This window comes from Saccoglossus kowalevskii, chromosome 2 (assembly GCF_978046115.1).
Source record: "Saccoglossus kowalevskii chromosome 2, keSacKowa6.1, whole genome shotgun sequence".
Lineage (NCBI taxonomy): Eukaryota > Metazoa > Hemichordata > Enteropneusta > Harrimaniidae > Saccoglossus > Saccoglossus kowalevskii.
The window spans coordinates 20,780,737-20,800,388 of NC_140642.1; the positions used below are offsets into that span (position 1 = coordinate 20,780,737).

At 34.7% G+C, this 19,652-nt stretch overlaps 2 protein-coding genes across 2 annotated transcripts in view; both read right to left on the reverse strand.

Moving 5' to 3' along the window:
* Window positions 1-9,602, reverse strand: part of LOC102806346 (mitochondrial import inner membrane translocase subunit TIM50-like) — a 32,915-nt gene extending 23,313 nt beyond the window's left edge. The window contains exons 1-5 of the mRNA XM_085505243.1: window positions 9,575-9,602; window positions 8,532-8,602; window positions 7,938-8,088; window positions 6,943-6,974; window positions 161-241 (exon numbers count right to left, since the gene is read on the reverse strand). Coding sequence (XP_085361369.1) covers window positions 161-241; window positions 6,943-6,974; window positions 7,938-8,088; window positions 8,532-8,602; window positions 9,575-9,602 — 363 coding nt within the window. The remainder of the gene's footprint in view (window positions 1-160; window positions 242-6,942; window positions 6,975-7,937; window positions 8,089-8,531; window positions 8,603-9,574) is intronic.
* Window positions 9,603-12,062: 2,460 nt separating this feature from the next.
* On the reverse strand, window positions 12,063-17,850 carry LOC100370050 (retinol dehydrogenase 12-like). Its single transcript, XM_078007506.2, has 7 exons — window positions 17,751-17,850; window positions 15,188-15,306; window positions 14,673-14,828; window positions 14,216-14,320; window positions 13,615-13,827; window positions 12,870-13,065; window positions 12,063-12,205 (listed from the first exon to the last, which is right to left on the reverse strand). The coding sequence occupies exons 1-7, from the start codon at window positions 17,810-17,812 to the stop codon at window positions 12,106-12,108; spliced, it is 951 nt and encodes a 316-aa protein (XP_077863632.1). The 5' UTR covers window positions 17,813-17,850; the 3' UTR covers window positions 12,063-12,105.
* Window positions 17,851-19,652: the final 1,802 nt, after the last annotated feature.

Below are 19,652 nucleotides of genomic sequence, written 5' to 3' on the forward strand. Positions count from 1 at the left end.
CAGTAGATCTAGTACCATTTCAGCACTAGATCTAGTAACATTTCAGCACTAGATCTAGTAACATTTTGTGCTAGTGCTACTCGCACAGACCATTCACAACATACATGTTGACAGAGAAGCATTGTGGAGTGAGGATGGATTGCAGCATGATTTCACTTACAGTTCTATACTCTGTGAATGCTTTATATGTTCTTTGTAGATATGCCCATACTATAAAACTATTATCAAATTCATCAGGTATCTGTAATCAATGCAAAGTAACTGTTAGTTTGGTCAATGATACAAATGTCACATTTAATATACATTGTATGGGACCTGTATCAAACACAATTTGAAGCAACAACTGTAGTGAGGGCAGTCAACACCTAATTATTCCTATTATGCCCAGAGAAATATTAAAGCGATGTGGTCGTTGCGCAGCGCGTGTTCGAATTTCATGTAAATAAACAATGTATTTTACACGCGTTGTATACAGGACGCGGCACGACGACTATCGCCCTTTAAGGTAACAAGTTACCACGTCGGCATTCATCACATTTCAAACCAATTGATATCACATAACACAGTGAATGCCCAGAGAAGATTGATTGCACACATGACGACGATTATATATATATATATATATATATATATATGGTCTTTATTTATAATAGAAGGCCATCGGCCCATAATATCTACATACAATATTTATATTTGAAAATAAAATTACAATTTTTAAACAATTGACAATACTTGTAGCTCTTTTCGCAATTTCATTGCGTGACAAGTAAAGGCTCCCAGTCTTTGAAGAAGATCTGTATTTTTTGTACCCATAAATTTGTAATATTTACTGACTGTTGGGGGATTAAAAAAGTTAGCAGGAATATACTTTATTCTTAAATTAACAAAAAAGGAACAAATAAGTAAAAAATGGTATTCATTTTCAATGTTGTTACTGTTACAAAGCAAGCAAATGCGTTCACTCCTATCTACATTATTTTTTCTATCTGTCTCAATACGAAGATAGTGGCATGAACAGCGGAGTCGAGCTAACATTTGAACATGAGAATGCACTTTCACACAAAATAAATACTTTTCAGGTTCCAATGAAAATTTAAATTCCCTATAAAATGTCAGTATCTCTAAAGTACATACCTGGCTGAACCAATCAGTATATAAAACTTGTTTCATTTTCTTCGTAAAAATGCGCAAAAACACATTTACGTTATTGACAGTTTGTGATTCCCAAACATCATCTAAATTACATAAAAATAATATATTTTTAACATGACTAACCCAGGTTAACCTGGATCTAAGATTGGATTTTTCAATATTATATAACATACATGTAAGGTAGCATTTCTTTGGGTAACGGGTTTCTGGCATTTTTAATAATTTTGTCCTATACCTAATGCATTTTAATGCCGTGTGAAAATAAATAGGAAATCTGCCACACTCACCCAATACTGCAACATTTGGAGCATTGCAGGAGATACCCAAAAAATAACGACAGGCTAGAGATTGTACACGTTCCAAACATAAATGATTTTCAAAGCCCCATACCTCGGAACCATAAGTTAATATTGGTAACACCATAGTGTCAAACATTTTAAAAAATACATCAAAGGTAACATACCAGTAATTTTTGTAACCCTGGTAATATTGAAAAATGCCTTCTTTGCCTGTTGTGATAATATTTTTGTTGCTTCAGACCAAGAAAGTCGGTTTGAAAAAATAACACCTAAATATTTATAATATGGCACCACTTCGATTTGTTCCCCATCGTAAGTCCATTCCTCATTGTTTGAAAGTTTACCCCCAGCTTTGAATACAATCACTTTAGTTTTAGATAAATTTACAATTAGTTTCCACTTATTACAATAAGAACTCAATGTGTTAAAGTGTCGCTGTAAGCCAATGACAGTGTCGGAGAATAAAGCGACATCATCTGCAAAAAGCAAGCACATAATTTCAACCAAATCCGGTGAAAGTTGTATGCCCCTCTGAACCCCAGAATGTATCTCGTGTGCCAATTTATTTATAAAAAAGGAAAACAAAAAGGGACTAAGCATACAACCCTGATGCACACCGGTTGGGCAGTTAAAATACTCAGTACAACTAGTAATAGATGTGCGCACGCACGACTTGACATCTTTGTACATAAGCATAAAGCATTTTGAACATTTTACCTGTAACACCACCCCTCAGCAGAATATACCACAATCGTTGGTGTTCAACCGTGTCGAAGGCCTTGGAAAAATCGACAAATGCACAGTAGAATTTTCCACGTTTTTTAGACAGATATTTTTGAATAACGCACTGTAAAATGAAGATACTATCAACAGTTGAATAACCAACACGAAAACCAGCCTGTGATTCGTCAATTTTTCCGAAGGCCTCCGACCAGAACCTGAGACGTCGGTTTAAAATAGACGTGAATATTTTGCTAAATATACTTAGTATAGATATTCCCCCGTAATTATCGGGTCTGTTTAGTGAACCGTTTTTGTGAAGTGGTACAATGATAGCCCTTGACCACTGCTGAGGAAAAATACTTAAATCAAATAATCTGTTAAATAGCACAATCTATATTCGATTTAAAAAATTCCCCTAGTAATCCATCCGGTCCGGGTGATTTGCCATATTTTAACTTGCGAACCGCTACTACCAGGTATAATTTCTTCACCCAATATCGGACTATTTAAAAACTCGCAGTTTGCTTCCGACTCTACTCCAAAAGAAATATCAACACTGTTAATTAAATTTAAAAACTCGTCAGAAGGAGGGAAATCATCCTGTCCTGGTGAATAACAGGGAGTAAATAATTTACTAAAATAATCAAACCACTCATCAGGTTGGATAGAGTTAATACTAACAGGTATGGACGATAAACGTCGCAAAATGCTCCAGAACTTTTTTGAATCTTTCAATCCCAATTCCAATTCAATCCTTTTTTCACAGAAAAAGGCACGTTTTTTCTCTCTACACACAAGTTTGAAATTTCTTTTCGCGGCTTTATACAAATTTAGCGAATCAATGCTATTATCAACTCGGAAATTTCTCAACAATTTATACTTCCCATACTTCAAAGCTTTACACTCGTTGTCAAACCAAGATGGCTGACTAGGATACTGTGATACGTTTTCGGGTGCCCGTCAACCCATTCCACACAAATCAGCTGTCCTCGTAAAGATATTACTCAGATTATCAACAAAATTAAAAATGTCATAATTAGGGTCGAAAATAAAGCTGTCAAGACCTTTGTCAACTAAACTAGATTTGAGTTTGTGAGAAAAAACGTGTTCTTTACTCAGTGACCAAACGTAACGTTTTAAAACTAATTCATTTGTTTCATTCTGAGTGGTAGTCACATTTGGTACACTGGCATTTAATGAAAAAAACAAGGGAAGGTGATCGGATTCCGTACGAATACCAACTGCAAAAGTGGACAATATTGTAAACAAAATAGAGGACATAATAGCATAATCAACCACGTTGGCACCCGAATTGGCGATGCAAGTGAATTCCCCGTGTTTGGCATCCTCGCCTAAGCGGCCATTTATAATATGCAAGTTAAACGTACAACACGGGGAAAGTAGCGACCTCCCGAAACTATTTACTGTTTTGTCTTTTGAAACCTGTGTTAACGCAAAATCATCTTTGTCATAAAGGAAATCGAAATCAAGCATATATTTCATATCATCATCTATTATATAATCAGGTAATTCGCCTGTTTGAGAATTCAGGTCACCAGTAATTATAATGTAAACATCGTTCAATTTAGTTAGAATGTCTACAAGTTCATTTTCTAAAAGTTCTATGCCATTTGACGAAGAAAGACTATTATAGATGACTGAATACTGTGGGGCAATATAAATGCTACAAAAGAGAATATCTTTATCTAACCCAAAAATATTTCTATCAAACAAAAGAAATATACAATCATGTAAAGCAGAATTTAAGCGTTTGACATACCTGGATAGATGGTTACGCACTATAGTGCAGACACCCCCAGCGTATCTACCACGTGTAGTGTTACGTTTACGGGATGTACTGTAAACTGTAAATCCTGGGAAATGTTGGTCAAACTGATCATCATTTTCTGCCCATGTTTCAATAAAAGATACTACATCAAAATTTAAAGAACTAATTTTGTTATTCAAACCTTGAACATTCCAAGTTTGAAAACTTACTATGTTTGGGCCAAGGCCACACCCCTAGTTTGTTATGTTAGTCCTGGCGTTTTCTTTTGTGCGTTTCTGTAGCCGTGTTTCTGGACCTTGTAACTCTGTTGTTTTCTTTGTACTATTCATTTCTATCTTCTTATCTATTACAACCAATTTTCCACTCTTGTAATAAGCAATTTTACCTTGCTTCTTATAATCCGTAACGGTTTTACGTTGTCGCTTTGTAAGGTCGTTGCCAATGCCGATACCAACCTCCTTAAGTTCCGATCTGGCCGCCAACGCAATCATTTTATCGTCCCAGTGGTGAAACTTTACGATAACAGGACGCGCACTATTTGTTCTACTACCTGGTGCTCGATATGCTCTAACTATATCACGAGGTACCCACTGCTTTTTGTTCACATGCATATTCAAAATACGCAATACTTGCTCCTTGCATTGGTCAAACGATTCATCCGGTATCTCCTCAATTCCGTACAGCCGAACATTTTCTCTCCGCAAGAACGATTCCGATTTATCTGCATCATTTTCTACGGTTTCTATGCGATCAAATAATTCATCCAGCTTCATAGATATAGAGGCCAAGTCTAAATTTACTGCATGCTTACTTTCCTTCAGTTCATGAACGTCCACTTCAACTTTGTCAAACGATTTTTTAAGTTGAACAAACTCGTGGCTTATCACTGAACACGTCTCACGTAAATTTGTTTGTTCAGATTTCAGGTCTTGTAACTCATGATGTATGTCTTCCCTCATCTTTTTCATTTCGTTTAGTAGTTCTGACTTCATGGCTTCAATGACATCATTATCACGGGGACCGGGGTTGAGTTCAATATCACCAGCTAATTGTAACAAGTGTGCAATAAATGGGTTTGTAAACTCGCGTGTTACATAATCAGTCAGAGTAAATGAACGTATAATAACACTGCCTAATTGGCATACCTTGAAGCAGCTTGTCAACGTCCCATTTGCATAGCCCATTGTTCTTGGTTCAACGAACATAAAAGAATTTCGGCTTTCTGATTTAAAATTTCGAATGCAACTAGATTTGTCTTCTAGGAAGCATAATCGCCCAGTTTCTTCTAACCATTTATGACTGGAATCAATACCAAATAGCAACACATTTGCTACACCAACCGTCAGGACAAGCACCGCGATACAAACAGTCAACCGATATGATAGCTCATTTGCATACGACCATCTCGTCGTTGGACAGTAGAACTCAAGACGAATGTCTCCAGTTTTTTGGATGAACAAAACATCCGATTCGACATCTCCAACTCATTATCACCATACATTAATTATTCGCTGGTTTTTAACTTTGCTACTTTTGTTAATAAGTGAAATTTGCTAAATTACTAGTAAATCGGAATAACAAAAAAACTCATAGTTTCCTTCGTGAAGCTCAAAACACCAAAATAATGAAATTAAATGGTTTTACAGTATTCTAAATCACAAAACTTTCACAATACACGCTAAACAAAAATGCTAGCAAAACAGCCTGGGATGAACACTATCAAGTTCTTTTACAGACTTGATCACTATTTGTATTTCTAAAAATGTATGTATGCAATTTTACAATAATCTCGGGCAACTTTATTCCATGCAACATCTTCATATCACATCACTTACACCGAGGAAAAAAATACCGGGTAATTCTTTCCAAAAACTCAACATAGATGAATTTGTTTGTTTGATGTAATGGATGACTAGAAGATACTGGTAACTAAAATAATCCTTTTATGAGAATACCTTCCAATTAGTAATTATTCTGTCTTATATTAATGAACCTTATATAAAATGATTGTCATAAAATAACCTGTTAAAAGGTAGTCCATTTTGAAATACAAATTTAACCCAGCATTTTATTAGGATTTCTTTTCTTGGCTATATATATACATTATATATATCCCCATTATAATCCTTGGTTTTACAAATATTGTATTATTACAGCTTTTTCCAGCACAGATTTAGATCACGGATTTGCAGAGTGGATTGATAATACAATTACAATAGGGGATAAAAGTTGTTTTTTAATTACAATTTGTTTTATTAAATAAAATAGAGTTCAAAAACACAACATGACAAACACCTTCTATGGCTCATTTGTATTCTACGAAATCTGTATGGGAAAATCTAAGAAAGATACTAGACTGAACACAACATAGCACAACGACTATGGGGCATCAACAATGGCCGCCAGTCGACCATCTAAGATGGGATTGTCAGTATTTTCCTGGTTTGCCATGTATAATAACCGCTTGTCACACGCAACGTAATATAACCGTAATTGGTATAGTACAGGTGTGATGGTTCAAATACCAAAATGGCAACAGTAACAGAAAGACTTCCCTGGCGGCGATGATAACATGCGAACACGGAGCCAACAGATGAGGTTTCAACTGGTACTGGTATTATTATACTCTGCAAACATCAAGTACAATAACGCGGTAAAACTCCACTACTCCAATAACTAGATACTTAAACTCCAATACAATTCAACGAGATCTCCGATCTGAACTCAGTGCTGAACAACTCCCCTATATATACCCACACTGTCTATAAATAGACCATTACATCAGCATACATAATGAGTCTGGAACTTACTACCAATTTCTAGAATGTTCCATTACCTTCTATTGCCTCCTACAGTGTTCTATTACCTATTCAACCAGTTTCTAAACAAAATCTAGAACATTCTCAGTCACACGGAAGTGGTAAACAAGTCGTATGCGACACCGCTGTTATCAAAGTTTTCAATAATCAACATCCTTACCCTGTTTCCCTGCTCATCTGTTTTGGGTGCACCTGGGAAGATATGTAAATATATGCATATTAGACTATATTAATAATAATATTGTTTATTGCATCTGTAAAAATACAAGTTTCTATCAGTATGTAGCAATAACAATTTACATAAATATGAAATGAAAAAAAAGCAGCATGTTGAAAGCAGTATGAATATAGTGTACAACATTGATTGATGTACAAATGTCATTAGTCTGCATTAGGTATATAAATTTGTCAATATTTTTAATAATTTGTGTTGGAAAGTTAATTTGGGAAAGTAGGTATTGGGGTATAATCAGAAAATGTATGTCATCTTCAACAAGATTTACTATCACACTGTTTCTGTTCAATGATTGTTTTTTGGGATGTGTATATCTGCCTCTTTCAATATGCAAATCATGGTTGCTGGTCCTAAGTTTGGCCATCCTAATTGTATGTTTTATTTCACCAATAGATAAGTATGGTTCATAGAAGTAATCTTTTTTTAAATTCAACAAATGTCCTAGGCTATATGTATGAGATGATTATTTACAAGACCAATGTACTTTTTAAATCTCTTCACCACTATCACATACCACGATGAGACGACGTAGTGCATTTCAGTCATGTGACCCAATGGGTATTCATATATTGGTAAAATTTACCTAAATATTAACTACACAAATTAACCTTGGTCCAAACTCACAAACCTACTAAAACATTAAGCTGAATGGTATTTCATGACATGCCAATCCTTGCATAATATTTTGATCATATAGTGATATAAATTTCTTGAATGTATTTTGTTTCATCAATTTGTTTTCAATTGGTTTTTCGCCCTCAGCAGCTTAAATTTATGAATAACTTATAAAATTTACAAATATAATAATTATAACTTATAATAATTTAAATAAATAACTATAATAAGTGAGACATTGTTACAAAACGTAAATAATTTAAACAGGTATATTATTTTTGATATTAAGTAATCAAACGACTTACCAAAATCAAAGACAGCAAATACACCACCAAGTCCTAATGATCCAAACGTAACAATAAACGCCCACTTCTGCGCTCTTGCGAATCCACTTTTCCCTTTCTTCTTTTTAGCCTCTTCCTTTGCCTTTTGCTCTTGTTTCCATTCTTCTTCGGCCTGCTTCAAGATCGAACCAAGGGGTTGAGTAGAACCGGGTGTAGCCGCAGGACCGTCCTTCCCCGGTCCCGATGTGTATAACCTACACGCGGTTCTGATATATCGATTATTGGTGAGAAAGTCATTTAAGGTAATGCATCTGGTATTAAATTGTCTAACAATGCGCGGAACTGGTTGTGAAACATGATGATAGTGTCTTGCACATGGCGAGAAAAGTATTTTCCTGAACGTCGCCATTTTGAAATAGCACTATACATTTTGTGGGTGGGGGTGGATGAACAATGATGACTTGTCTGTTTAGTATTCAAATGCCATATAGTTTAGCAAAGAAAATTGCATTTCCATATTTTTGATTTAGTATAAATATAAATAATGTCTAGAATTGAATGGCTTTGAACTGTGAATCACCGTTTTACAATCAACTCATCAATTCAATTACTTACCCCCTGCTCCAGCCATGGTTTTGTCTGATGGGTTTCCCCAACTCCCGGTAGGCCGCAAGAGGGCGCTACAACTAAAATATTATTTCACAGACTATCATAATAGACAAATGCAGTTATAAGTTCAGAGCCGATGTCCAGCGATACGTTTGCCTGATATTTTTTTTTTTATATTATTTCTTCGCGTGTATAAATAAGTATTTCCATAATTCCTCAATGTGTGTATTCAACTATCGGTCAATGAAGAAAACCCAGAAAGCCCAAAAAATCATCCGTATTTCCCCAAAGATTTACTCATTCCCAAACAATTTAATTTGTAGATCAGCGCTGTAGATCCAAAAGTTATACGTAGTTATATCTGCATCACAGATTGCATAACAAGAAGTTTTGACCGTTCCTCTTCGACATGGGGGGCGGGCTAAAGCTGTTTCAGGCCGCTACCTACCTACCTACCTACCTACCTACCTACCTTAGGAAATACAAATATTACGACTCGCGGTAACTCAATATTTTCACCACCGGCTTTTGCAACTGTTGGTAATCTTGCCGCATAATTGGCATTTGGAGACTTATGTTCACATACACAAGCCAAGGTATTCCAATTCGAAAAAAATACGACTCAGATACTCGTGTATTTAAAGAAAAAAAGAAACATGGCCGGGATTCTAATATAAAAAGTTTATATGCGTAAATTATTTTATTAATTAATGTTATATTGCGAGACCATTAATCGGCAATAACTTTTGATTTTAGAAATAAATAAATGATACATTGCTAAATATACATGTCGATCATGTTAGCGCATTAATATCAATCATAGTTACACGAATATTATCCTTTATAAGTTAAAATATGCAATAATAAAAAAGCCTAATTCTGCGCAATGTACACTTTGAGACAACGACATTTTTATTAAACAAATAGTTTGCATTATCATAGTTAATTGATTCCATAAATTAGAATTGAATGTACTCGTGATTATATCAAATTGACATATTTAGCTTTCTCTTTGAAAGAGAAATTCCTTTTTAAAAACAAAATATTACCTTTCCGGCACTGGGCAGCAACGTACATTTCATCTTTGGGAGTATTACTACTAATGGCTAACTTAAGGTAGAGATGCAGGTCCGTGGGCACTTTGGAGTGAATTTTTTTTTTTGCTTTTTATTATCCAAAAAGTCTTGGCTATAGACTGTTGAAATTTTGTAGAATTGTGAATAGTGGAACATACTCAAAAAACGATTTTAAAATATAGATAACAGGTGCAAAATTATCTTATTTGAATGCTTAGCAAGATTTAGCAAGGCCTCTCTACATGTGTGCATACATGTGATCATGTGCTCGGAGAGCTAAATACGTGTGTACTAACAATTATGGACAATCTGTCGATAACAAAACATGTCAGAGAGGGAAAAAACAAATGTCATATATCGAACTGATTGACTCTCACCCAGTTATAGAGTTGACGGCCCGAATAAACGATCGAGGGCAGTACAGACACAGGTATGTACATATTTGGGAAATTTCTTCCAATCTGGGATTTGTGGCTTTCGAACCACATACTTGATTCAATCGCCACCCTAATGCCAAGGCATGTATTTCCACATCTCAAGCCGGGATTTTTTTCAAATTTGGTGTTTGAAATACTACATCTATCCCCTGACTTTTTGATTTAAAACTCTACAAACAATTCTTATCTACTAAAATCTAACTAATTTTCTGGTACTTTATCAATTCCGAGACGGTTTATTTTTAATTTAATTTTTATTTTTTGTTACATAGGTCGCACCAATAATGTGCGCTGGATAATTTTTTTTTTCTTCACAGTTGTTTATTACTCACTATACATTGATTTACTGAAGCGAGTTGTATCAAAGAACAAACTCGAGTCTTGATCGACTTATGTGATTCCACGGAGTGGAAGATTCGTTTTATGTGATATGCTTTGCTACTGTTATTATCATTCAATTATTATGTGATTTTCCCTATCTTATTGGAGATGTTTTGTATTTGCGACGTCATCAATTTGTGTTCATTCCTGTTTCTGGAAATTCTAATACAGGAGTTACCATGGGACTAGTCAGGTGACAAGAGTGCATATAAATTGGAACAAAATTGAACTCTTGCCCCGTGACTTTGACTAAACTCTTGTCAAGTTGATTTAACTTATTGTGCAGTGTGTAAAAGTAGAATTGTAGTTGTCGTTTTTGTCATATAATGAATAAGCCTACCTTTGGAGTAGTTGCAAATATTCTGAAATACACTGCGTTGCATTGATTATATGCCACATTCGCAGTATCGGTGGTGAGACCGGTACTGAATTTCACATATGCTCGACAAACAATGATGTTATAACATATTAACAAATCAACATTGCCAATTTAACTAAATAAATTAGTAAATCTATATGGTATACAAATAATTTATCCGTCATTTATAAATATTTGTTGTGAACTATAATTATTGTAAATAATCATAATGTGTATAAGTTGTCACATATTATTTTTAACATATAACTGAATATAAATGTTTTTTGAAATATATAATTGCGTTAATAATAAATAATAACAACCCTCCTTCGCCACATACATTGTAGATATGTGACTGTTACTTGCAATTACATTTGTTTCAATCACAAATATTAATTATGAGGTGGATGTACATACATCTTGCTTAATTCATTAGATTAATTAATTAGTATACGGAAAATTAATGTGTTGGTAAAAATCAATAAGTTTTGGACACGACGGTGATCCAGTGATTAATGTTGTCCTTGTTATGACCACTGACCACTACAAAATATTCTTGCAGCCTCATCCCCTCACTTGATTGATTGATTTATTGATTGATTGGGAAGTGCGCATGTGCATGGTTTAATTTCAGTAAAAAATATCTTTCATTCATGTGTTTATTACCAGTTAATTTAGCATATTCAAATGTCTGGTTGCTGTAAGCGTAAAACTAAGATTATTCAATGTCAGGTTGACCTGACCATTAACATCTGACCACATATTTTAATTCACTGCCCCAATCGAGTATCAACTAATGACTCACACACATTATCGAACTACGACTTTGAATGTCAACTAGTGTTTTTTATTATAGTTTTATAGAAAAGCAGACATATTTCATATACAATCCTGTCTAATCTGGATCTGCAACCAAAATCAAATCATTCATACAAAAATATACAATGAGATCAGTAATTAGTAATGACGTCGTAAACAATCATCGTGCATCAAGTAAAAGCAATTGAATGTTATAAAAATGTATGCTCTAGAAAGAAAACGTGATTTGATGATTTGAGAGAGATATTGTTGACATATTGAAAATTGAAATCATCCCTCTTTTAAAAAAACTATACTAAAATGCAAAACTGTTATTGCATAGAAAATGAAAACAACTGATTGAGATACATAAAGTATTTTTTTAAAGTGTGGTACATTAAGTGTAAAGGGAATTATATAATGGTGTTTCACATTGCTTCTTTAACGGCCAGTGAAAAAAAAGTAACAAAAAATTGTGTGTTTTCTTCTTTCATCAATCTATTAGGTGCTGTTGATTAATTGTACAGGTATTATTCTTTCAACCCAACCATCCTTTCACTAAGTTCCCAAAGTCTCTTTGCGGCTTCATCATCTCGTGCTACACGTGTTGGTTTCTTGGGTGCACAGTCACTGAAAACATACATACGAAATATGGATTTAAGACTACACATGTATAGACTTTAAATAAATGATCGTAAATTGTATGACCATGCAGCTCATGCAATGGCGCAGTGTGTGAGCCTGATAACAAAACGACAAATTGCGATGTACATGTATTATCCGTTTTCTTAAGATTGCACGATGTTCCCCCATATATGTCAGAGATACAGTTCAATACAAATAGTGTGTATTGAGAGTGTCTCCAAAAGTAGCAATGCTGAAATCGACTGTAAAACGCAGAAAACAAAATATTTAAAATATTTGCGGTGAGATTACACATTTATCAAACAAGTGTATATTTTGCGATAATTAAACTATTGTAGTTTAAATAATTTTGTTGATTTCAACTATCAACTGGGACATATATACATGCGTATCGATATTTTACTTAGATGGAGATTGTATAAGAATTAGTCAACTAACATCGAGAAAGGTTGATAATAATAATAATAATAATAATAATAATAATAATAATAATAATAATAATAATAATAATAATAATATGCATCTCTTTTTGTAAGCTCAAGATTATTTTTTGTCTAACCTTACAAAACAGTAATTAGTGAAGCTAACCGACAACAACAAATAACATTGATTAACATTAACAAATACGAAACATTTATGTAATGCCTACCTGAAGTACAATCCGGACACATTTTCTAATTCGTCGGCAACAGCGCAATGAATTGAAGTCTGTGCTCCGTCGCGTTCGTTTTTCAATATGGGGAGCAGTGAAAGAATAACAAAATACTTCACCAGGACATTCAGATATCTCGTCAGCTCTGTTACAACAATCCCAGGATGGACTGCGTTAACAGTTACCCCTGTACCTGTACATATACGAAACAAGGATGAGCTAACTATGATGTGTATTTGATAATATTAATATATTATACATATGAGTAGTTTTGTGAGGTCCATACTGCCCCCTAGTGTCCATACTAGTGTCCTCTTGTTTTTTTGTTATGTATTAGGGTGAGTAAGTGAACGACATCCATTGGCGTATTCGGATCCTACTCATGGTTACTAACTTGTGTTGTGTTATGTTGCACCACACAGAATATATTTGTTAAATATCAGCAAAAATTGATGGGCTTATGATTATTATTTGTGATAAGTACTTTAGTTACTACTACCTTGGCCTCCAAGGGCCGGATTATTTGGCATTAAAATAGTTATACTACAATTATAAGTATACTTCTAAAGAAAACGGATTGATTTATAGACATCGTTAACATTTTAAGCCATTTTTAATAAATACGATTTTGAAAATCATATATACTGTTCCGGTTTGGTTGTAATATTCGTATCACAACTGTATCAACTCGTTGGTTGAACTCAATATTTACCCGCATATAATAATTGGGTTAAATACATACCTTTTAACTTCTTAGCCAATTCTCGAGTAAACATTAAGTTTGCTAGTTTACTGTGGCAATAGGCAATCCAGCTGTTGTAACTTTTTTCACTGTTGATATCGTCAAAGTGTATCCCAAACATTAATATGTGTACAAGTGAAGACAATACGACAATCCGACTTGGAGCGGACTTCTTCAACAGATCCAACAACAGGTGGGTTAACAAAAAGTGTCCTGTGTGGTCAGAAAAAGAATACAATGCATCACCTAGTGATTTTATAGGACCGTTAGAGATAGTTAGCACCTAGATTTTTGAATCAGCTCAATTACTTTGTTTTGAATGACTATCCAGTCAGTAATTGATGTCAAACTATGTGTTTGTTAATATTATTAATCTAACATTCTTTTTGGTGGCAATAAATTTGGATATCACTTGGGTGTGTTGTTAATTCTACTTTACTTGTATTATAATTATTCCCAAAACATACAAAAAGTGACTGTGGATGATCATAAAAGAAATACATAGTTGAAATAATAACCAGATACATAAATAATGATGTAATGATCATTCTGAGAACTGACATATTTCACAGTGTGTGTGTTTAGTTTGATTATTTGTTACCTAGGTGATTAACTCCAAAGTGCATTTCAAATCCTTCTTCCGTCTTTGAGTACGGGCAGCACATCACACCAGCATTGTTGATCAATACGTCCAAATGGGATTCCTCTGAAATGTACAACATTACAAATCAAATCACTATACATGTATATTGTTATATATGTGTGAAAAGTATGGCCACGATAATCGCTAATCGAGGTAAAAACAACTGACTACAATAGACTACATAGGTAGTAAGTTGTGTATAAATGAACTCCATGGTATACATGCAGCATGCAATGAAGTAATTTCAGGTGTTGTGAAAAGAGTGGGCACATTTTGTTCAACGTGTTGCACCATATATCATCTGAGTCGTAATCAAGAGGTTTCTGTATGAAACATCTGACAAATTACATTGATGCCATCTGAGATAAACTTTGTAACAATCTTATATAAACATGTACACCTAAGATATACTCGCCTCTGATGATTTCTGCTGCAAAGTTCCTCACTGACTGCAGAGAACCTAGATCCAACCTCTTCACAACAATATTTTCATTGCCACTTTCGCGTGTTATTTCCGTAGCAATCCTTTTAGTCTTTTCAACATCTCTACTTGCCAAAATTAGTCGCGCACCTACAGTTGTTTCAGAGACATGATGATGTGACATGGTTACCCTGGCAACACTTCCGAGAAGACAATAAAGATTCAATGCTAATGTAATTAATCGAGAATTGGTGATAATAGTTAGCGTCACTCTGGGTGACAGATATATTTTCTCATGGGTTGATGTATAAAGCATTGGAATGTTCTAACTTCACTCATAATTAGCATTAATCAGAATATGAGTAAATTGTTTTTGTCCTGATACATTCACGAGCAGCATCCAACTGTTACATTGATGAATTGTTAGGCTGCATGAGCAACTAAATAAAAGTGCAGAGAAAGTATGGTAATCATTTCGTAAATCTCATTTTGAAGTCAGTAAAACTCACCGCGTTTAGCAATATCCCTTGCGGTTTCTTTTCCAATACCAGAATTGCCACCAGTTATCAGCACTGTTTTGCCATCCATCCTTGTCTTGCTCCTACACACACCACCCTTGAACCATTTCCTGTATGAAATTAGGTGAGTTAATCTCTCCCTGGGAAAATTTATTGTTGTTGTTCGCAGTAATTATATGTTGTTAGACACTGCGAATGTTTGATTTTACGTTCGACTTAAATGCTTGAGGCAAATGTTGTTTTGTGCGTGTGTCGTATGTTTTTGACGAGCAATGACTAGATCTGGTTAAACATTTACTTGATTGAATGCCGTAATTTATTTAGAATTCTAAAAACAGCTATTTATGATATCTTTAAATCTAAAAGTCACGCGATCTCACACAGTGACACTTCAAATGTCACGCGTACGATTGCGTAAATCAAAGGTCAAAATGTGTTCATTGTCGATCAACTCTGGCGGCGGTTACATTTGCAGTGATGACAGAGATATATTAAGGATATGTTATGGTTCTGTGCCAGAGGTTGGTTGATGAAAATCAGGCAATTTTAATTAAAAAGGTACCGTTATTAGGACAACAACAAGTCATTTGGTCTACTTTAGTTCCCCTGAATGCTTTCAACTTCGAAGTAAATCTCATCGATCAATACCTAACCAAGCAGTTTGGGGTTGAACAACGAATTTATAAATATAACAAATAGACTTAATAAAAGTGACTGAAACTGGAAGGTAGACACTTTTCATGATTTCAAGATAAAAAAACTTGAAAGGTTTATAAAGGTTTGAAAGTATCATAACGAATGCATTAATAAGGGCGAAGATGAAAATTTAGTTGAATAACGTGGCAAGAGAATCAAAATGCTGTAGTTCGGTATTGTGTATGCATCCACAAGGTTACTTATCTAGTTTGATCCTTGCATTAAAATGAAAAACTCATTGCATGATTCGTAAATGTGTAAATTGTCCATTGTTTTTTTCACTTTATATTTTACTAAATATTATAAAAATATTCAGATTATATTTTACTAAATATTTGATGTAAATATACATATGAAGATCAAAACTATGGTTCGATGAATACGTCTATAAAACATGGCCTTTGACTTTCCTTGTAAATTTTCATAAATCAACTAAATTAGTTAAATATGTGTCAGAAACAACGAAAACACTGGGAGGACTGAAATGATGAAATTTATCAAAGTTTGGAAACGCATTGACTTAATGGTTGTAAACACAATAAATGATATGAACATGACCTTTAATTCTCAGACAGACAGGCAAACAAACATCCATGAACTTCACACACACTGTGATTTATAATCACATTTTTGATGGAATTTTAGATAAAGAATAAACTAGATGATATGGTCGTTATATTTGTTGGTATTGAATAAACACCTGACAACCTGAAGTGTTTTTCATGTCTGTGGAGGTCTAAGATTAATTATATTGTATTAAAAAATTTAAAAAAAGTTATGCTTAGACTGGAATTATAGCTACTACATTTTAACTGATATTGAAGACTCTGTTCATACGGAGGGTTAAAACAAATATTCAAAATGCTGTGTTAAGTTTATTTTTGTTATATCAATATTCGTGTCTGATTGATGTTATATAGCTTAGTCGATTATATATTAGCCATGCGTGTGCTATTTATATCTTTTCCAGAGTTAATATATATCTTATCTAGCTCTACAACTAGTGCCTGCCACCTGATGTGTACCGAGCGTGCCCGTGACTATCTTCTCATAAACTTATAGGTCAATATAAAAGCGTAGTCCGGTACAGGGCCCATGGTACACGTGGATTCAACTAGAATCGCCAAATGCATCGAAGAGTACGTCACGCCATTGGATAATTTAGATTGTCAAGCTATATAACCCTTCTTTGCTTAATGTTTAGAAACAAATGGCTTAAATTGGAGGCAGGTTAAAAACTGTGCGTAATGTATAGGATGTAATTTATAGTACAATATGTTCCATTTATACATACTCTGTTTATATAGATAAATATTTACCACTCTGCTTAAATATTATGCCGATTTTTATTTGATCTGGGTCAACATATATGCCTACCCCAGACAATGGGCGCCGATTGTTTCAGTACTGTCTAGTACTGTCTACGGACGATAGTACACTCTGTTGCCGATCGTTGAAGATATTATGGATTTGATCGACATTATGTATCCATGAATATATACATGTCGGAATTCTAGAATTAGTGAATAATAACATTATTAACCATATCATTTCAAAAAGTTGTTGATAATCAGGTCGGTCATGGAACATTTGAACTACAATGTGGCAGGCATGTGGAAAACGTTACTTTTTGCAATAGTCAGTAACACAGCACTATTAATAGTTTTTTTTTCAGCTGAAAACAACAACATCGTGAAAAAATTGACTACTTACCAATCGTAAATTGATGTAATAAATACATAATGGATATAGCATAATCAATATTTTTTACACTAACCAGTATATCTACCATTGAAAAAAAATTTGATACTGTCAAAGTAATAACTTTCACAAAATGTTAATTTAAAATTACATGTACCTTATATAGTATAATATACCGAAGGCGCCGATACCAACGGTGATGGGTACGACTGCTGCCATGTTATCGTCAGAACACAAGCATGGGACGACCACACTGCCGCATGAGATACTAACTAAACCAGTTCTAATAGTATCCGAATTATATAAGGTCATCCCCGGACGAGTGTATTTTGAATGAGGTTGGGTCGGTATGTTGGGTCAGATAGTACATGGCCAATAAGGTATGCATGTGAATAATGATTTTTTTAAATGGTTAAAATAGGAGTTCCGGACATTATGCATATACAAGACGATTGGCAACAATTGATGAGTACTCGCAAAACCACTAAAAAATTATTTAAAATGACAACTAAGGAAAATACTTTAGTAAGGCTCTATGTAAAATCGCCAAGTTATATACCCCAGGTATGGGAAATGTTGTTGTTTTTTGTAAAATGCGGAGTACAATTAGAGTGAACTGGGAAGTGATCGCAAAATAAGCAAACGTTTCTCACGAAGTTTGCGTTGCTATTGATATTCGTGAGCAACCAATGCGTGGAGCGTATTCAAATGAAGTGTCAATCTAGGCGTGAGGTTTATCTCATAATGGCACTTCCTGTGTCTTGTATGTGGCTCTGTCAGTAGGTACCACAGACGAGAGCTGCTAGAATTTGAATGTAACAACAAACCGATAGCGTATGAAGAGAGTGAGGTCGTTGTGGCGAAAGTTGAAAACAGCACTTGTAAACACACATCGCTTGTCGATTTTCTTTTGTCGCTGATTTTCCAGTGTCATATCAGGGGTAAAATCTTCTACTCTCGGGTTCTCCACACTTGTCAGGGGGGAAACTCGTCTCGTCTCTCTATCTCGTCCCCTTGAGGTACGGGATCGGGAATGTCACTTTAACTTTACAGTCAAATAAGACGCACACAACGAAATACTTTTCAGCTCTCGTCTTAGTCGGTCAATCGAGCACTCTATAAGATACAGCGCCCTGGGGAAAAGTCCCCAAGACTCTCACAAGGCTGAACCAAGACTCGCCCAAGACTGGACTGCCTCAAGGCTCGCCCCTTGACTCTCTCGGACTGCCCAGGACTGCGTCTGTCGTGGAGTATTCGCCAAGACCAACTCAAACTCTCTTTATTCATTTTCAAAACTCTAACCAATTACAAAGCAGTAAAAAGACTCTAGGGCGTAACCTTCAATCATAAAGCCAATCACACTAAGTACTGAATACGTCATATCTTTTGATTAATCGTTCACTACATTAATAACTATGAATATAAACTGTCAAAATGGCGACGAATATCTCGTAATTAGTTCCAAATCACTGAGCCAAGTTCCGTCCAAAACTTCAAATAGGCCTGAACGATGACAGACATAACACAGCAATTCAGCTAATAATCAACTAATTAAGTCGGTTAACAGATACGCGAAAACAAATTCATGACACATCCCTTCACGAAAACTGAGATATGCCTCTCGGCATTGCACGTTCACAAATCAAAGATACCGTCAGCCACTCATCGTCATAGGGTTAAATACAATACTAAGGAAAAAGGTATAAATCAACAAGAGTAAAACACACTAATTAAGTACAATGATTATAAAGTCTAAATACAATGGTTATAAAGTCACAAATATCAACGGTTATGAATCAAAAAAAGGGAAAGGCTACCAATCGACTCACTTTTCTCAAACAGTTCGCTGAGATAACCCGTCGCTTCACTTTCTCCGTTACTAAGGTTACAAACTCTATATCAAAAGGTCAGAAAAAACTAAGGCGTGGCGGTGTAACCAAGCGATCAGCCAATCGCTGCAGTCGACAGCATGATCACGTGATTACCAGGGATGCGTCTCTCGATTAAAGCATTGCAAAGCGGTAACTAATAAACAATAAATAAAAAGTTATTAATCAAA

Excerpts from the sequence above, each read along its gene's own strand:
- LOC100370050 (XM_078007506.2), bottom strand. The coding sequence starts at position 17,812 with ATGGCAGCAGTCGTACCCATCACCGTTGGTATCGGCGCCTTCGGTATA. Across the intron at positions 14,829-15,187 it reads AAGGGATATTGCTAAACGCG|GTGCGCGACTAATTTTGGCA; the intron begins GTGAGTTTTACT and ends AAACAACTGTAG. Across the intron at positions 12,206-12,869 it reads GTGTCCGGATTGTACTTCAG|TGACTGTGCACCCAAGAAAC; the intron begins GTAGGCATTACA and ends GTATGTTTTCAG.